Consider the following 3,655-nt stretch of genomic DNA (forward strand, 5'->3'; position numbering starts at 1 on the left):
GGAAAAAACAACTAAAATGAAGTTTTGCGCCCTTACTTTACTGCCCAAAACAGACATTTTACGTCTAGACACACTCTTGATACATGCATGCTCAATCTTTAATGACTTTATAAGCCTAACTTTATTGTTTAGCTTAGACTAATAAATAAAATTAAGGTTGATAAAATTGAAACAAGGTCGATAGAAAAGATCTTTCAAGCGAAAAGATGGTGAGTAGATGGGAACGTGTAAGAACACAGTTCACCAACTCTTCTTCTATTATTGTATCTTGCGTTCTATCGTAATCATTGCTACATGTATATATAAATATATGTAAAAGCTCATTGGAGGAGGAGCAGCAAAGAAACTTTAGCAAAGAGAAAATTGAAAGAAAGTCGGAAGAGCTGGGATGGATATTGAAGAGCTGCCCTCAGTTTGTGTTCTTGATGCCTCAACCTATGTGGGTTTTTGGATTCTCAAGGGACTACTAAGTAAAGGATATACAGTTCACGCAGCCATACAGAAGTATAATGGCAAGTCATCTTCTTCACTCTCTGGTGTCTTTGGTTATATTGTTATGTGGCTTTAGGCTTGTGTTAATTATCAGCTTTCATGTTCTGGGTTTTCTTCAGGTGAGACTGGGATGGAGAAGAAGATAAGGGACTTGGCGAGAGAGGAGGAGAGATTGTCGGTATTTGAAGTTGATGTTTTGGATTACCATAGCATTCTAATTGCTTTGAAGGGTTGTTCTGCTATGTTCTGCTGCTTGGACTGTCCAGATGGTTATGATGTATGTTAATTATCTAATCAAACTAGCTAGCTTGTCCCCTATATCTACAATTTTGCTCTCTTCCTTTTGTGATTAGGAGACACTGTTTTCATGTGATCTTGGCAGGACAAGATGATTGATTTGGAAGTTAGAGGAGCAATCAATGTAGTAGAGGCATGTGCACAGACCGATACCATTGAAAAGATTATATTCAGCTCTTCACTAACTGCGGCAATATGGAGAGAGAACATTTGTTCACAGGAGGATGTAGACGAGAGGTCTTGGAGCGATCAAGAATTTTGCAGGAAACTGAAGGTTTGGACCCCTGAAACTATTTTTTGCCCTGGTTCTTGGGTCCCTTCTCTTTTGATTGTGCTATATGCTATGAACACATTATGATGCTATTTAGCTTTCTTTCCTCCACCAGAGAACATCTTGAAATAGTAAAGGACCATTTCTGTAGTGCACTGAGCATCTTGTGATAGATTCGTATTATTCAAAATGTCCCACATATGTTATGAAACCCATTTTAATTTATCTTTCAAGTTGGTGCTCGATTTTTAAAAAAAGTATAAGATTCGAAAGCGAAATTTTTATTTTTTTCTAATTTAAAAAATGTCATGACATGATTAAAAATACTGTTAGTGTGTGTGTCGCTGGTTTTCTTCTCTGTGCATCGTCTATTGCTTTGAAAACTACTTCTGAAAGGTGACATGACCAAATTCTCAGAGTTCTTGCTTTCAGAAGCAAGAAGATATATACTGGGATTTTGCTTCTATGAAGGGAAGTGCCTTAGATTAGAATTTGCTTATGTTAAGAAGTTTTACCTTGTCGTTTGACAGTTATGGTACGCCCTGGCAAAGACACTCTCTGAACATGCTGCTTGGGCTTTAGCCATGGACCGTAAGCTCAACATGGTTTCCATAAATGCTGGACTAGTTTTGGGTCCTGGTGTCTCTCAACAGAACCCCCTATCAACAATGTCATACCTCAAAGGTACAGATGCATGCGATGGCATATCCATCTACTCTTTATGTTTTGACCAAAAAAGAAAAAGTTGGTCGGCATCTCAGCGTGAGATTCTGAAATGATCCTCAATCTGTTTCAACTATAAAAAATGTAACAGGGGTAGCTCAAATGTATGAAAATGGAGTCCTCGCCTCTGTAGACGTGAACTTCCTGGTTGATGTCCATATTCGAGCTTTCCAGGATCGCTCCACATGCGGGCGGTATTTCTGCTTCAATCAGACTGTGCATACTGAGGAAGAAGCTGTCAAACTTACTCAAAGCCTGAGCCCTCTGATATCATTGCCGCAAAGGTAGTGTTATAAAGGGAAATGAAGATGCTACGTTGACGCAGAAGTTTTACTAATTTGGTGCTTTCCTTATGTACAGGTACGAATACCAAGGAAGTGAGGTATACGCTGAGAGGCTGAGGACAAAAAAGTTGAACAAGCTGGTTGAGGGTACTGCCTAGATCTGTTCATGGGACACAGGCGAGGTCGAGTTCAGGCTGGATCTACATCAAGCGCGGTTTATTTTTGTCAGCTTTGTTCTAGTACTGCTACTTCGTACTATTAGTCAAAAACAAATAAATTTTTCTTCCAGCTCTTTCGTAGTCGGTGTAAATCCAAAGAAAAAAACATAAAAAATTCTGGCCGGCTAGAACTTTACTGTTTGACTTTTCTCAATCCTGACTTTCCTCGGGCTATCCAATACTGCCATGTGTATACACCTCCGAGCTTCTTTTTTTAAGTTCCTAGGAGTCGCGAACCACCCACCTTGCACATAAATTTTGTGCAGCCTGTGTAGGCATTATGACACACGTAGCAGGCACAAATTCTCTACTTACGATGAGGTAACTCTCTCACTGAGGTACCTGCAACTTTATATACCATGAAATAGTATTAGATAGTCTCTTGTTTCGACAAAGAACCTGTGTTCCAAAAAACATGGAGCTCAAAACGCAGCATGTGAAAACACTTCTCATCAACATTCCAGTTATTTGGCTACAGACCGGGTATAAAATTATGGTTGATCATATAAACAAGAAGGCCATGGTTATAATTACATTTGTTCCATGTGCTCTTGTAACTATGTGTGTGGGTAGAAATAGACCAAGAGGAGGAGGATTTCTCTCATTCATCGCTATTTCTTGCAAGTTAAGGAGGGATAAACGGAAGAAAAAATGCATGACCTGCATGGATAGTTAGGTCTCTGAAACATATGTTTAGGTTTCAAGATTCAGATTGGAGATGTTTTAGCTAATAAGATGAGAGGAGACTATGGAGATATTTTTCCAAATCTTAGCATTTTCCAAAGGATCTAATTAGACAATTCATAAGAACCAAGAAACAAAGCAAGTACCTGAAAAACTGAAATCTTTGAAGTGCGAAACTATTTTTCCTTTCTTCTTCTTTATGCTATCTCCAAGGCTCATGCTTTTCCCACTTTAGTCTGGAACTTCTCTAATGGGCAAACATCGGCTTCCGTAGCGGCGTTAAAAGCGTCATACCGCGCTCTTCCTGGTGGCGCGACGCGTTTAGGTCGTGGTTTTTGTGTACGATTAATTGGTTTATTTTTACGTTTTGGATGATAGTATGAGATTGTGACCTTTCAATTGATAGACGAACAAATAATGATGACCTTGTGTGATTAGAGGATTCTAAATGCAGAAAATAGAATTTTAGTCTATGCGGCATGCTATTGATTTGATCTTGGGAAAACTGTTAACAATGTCTACATTCTTCGGAGGGGATAGTATGAAATTAGTTAAGCATCCAGCATGTTAGTATGTTTTGTGTTGCTGCAAATACGTTTTTGGATGGATTAGCTCTATGGATCTCCAGTTATGATCAACGTATTTTCGTGGGTTACTTGGAAACAATTTTGGTTATATCCATGCGC

At 38.9% G+C, this 3,655-nt stretch overlaps 1 protein-coding gene across 1 annotated transcript; it reads left to right on the forward strand.

Annotated features, from left to right (window-relative positions):
* Positions 1-203: 203 nt before the first annotated feature.
* Positions 204-2,432, forward strand: LOC105121235 (cinnamoyl-CoA reductase 2-like). Its single transcript, XM_011019793.1, has 6 exons — positions 204-512; positions 612-769; positions 875-1,063; positions 1,591-1,744; positions 1,875-2,067; positions 2,144-2,432. Exons 1-6 carry the CDS (start codon positions 389-391, stop codon positions 2,223-2,225), a joined length of 900 nt encoding a protein of 299 aa, XP_011018095.1. The 5' UTR covers positions 204-388; the 3' UTR covers positions 2,226-2,432.
* Positions 2,433-3,655: the final 1,223 nt, after the last annotated feature.

Source organism: Populus euphratica, unplaced genomic scaffold (genome assembly GCF_000495115.2).
Source record: "Populus euphratica unplaced genomic scaffold, PopEup_1.0 scaffold31.1, whole genome shotgun sequence".
NCBI classification, from domain to species: Eukaryota; Viridiplantae; Streptophyta; class Magnoliopsida; order Malpighiales; family Salicaceae; genus Populus; species Populus euphratica.

Excerpts from the sequence above, each read along its gene's own strand:
- LOC105121235 (XM_011019793.1), top strand. The coding sequence starts at position 389 with ATGGATATTGAAGAGCTGCCCTCAGTTTGTGTTCTTGATGCCTCAACC. Across the intron at positions 513-611 it reads AGCCATACAGAAGTATAATG|GTGAGACTGGGATGGAGAAG; the intron begins GCAAGTCATCTT and ends GGTTTTCTTCAG. Across the intron at positions 2,068-2,143 it reads CTGATATCATTGCCGCAAAG|GTACGAATACCAAGGAAGTG; the intron begins GTAGTGTTATAA and ends CCTTATGTACAG.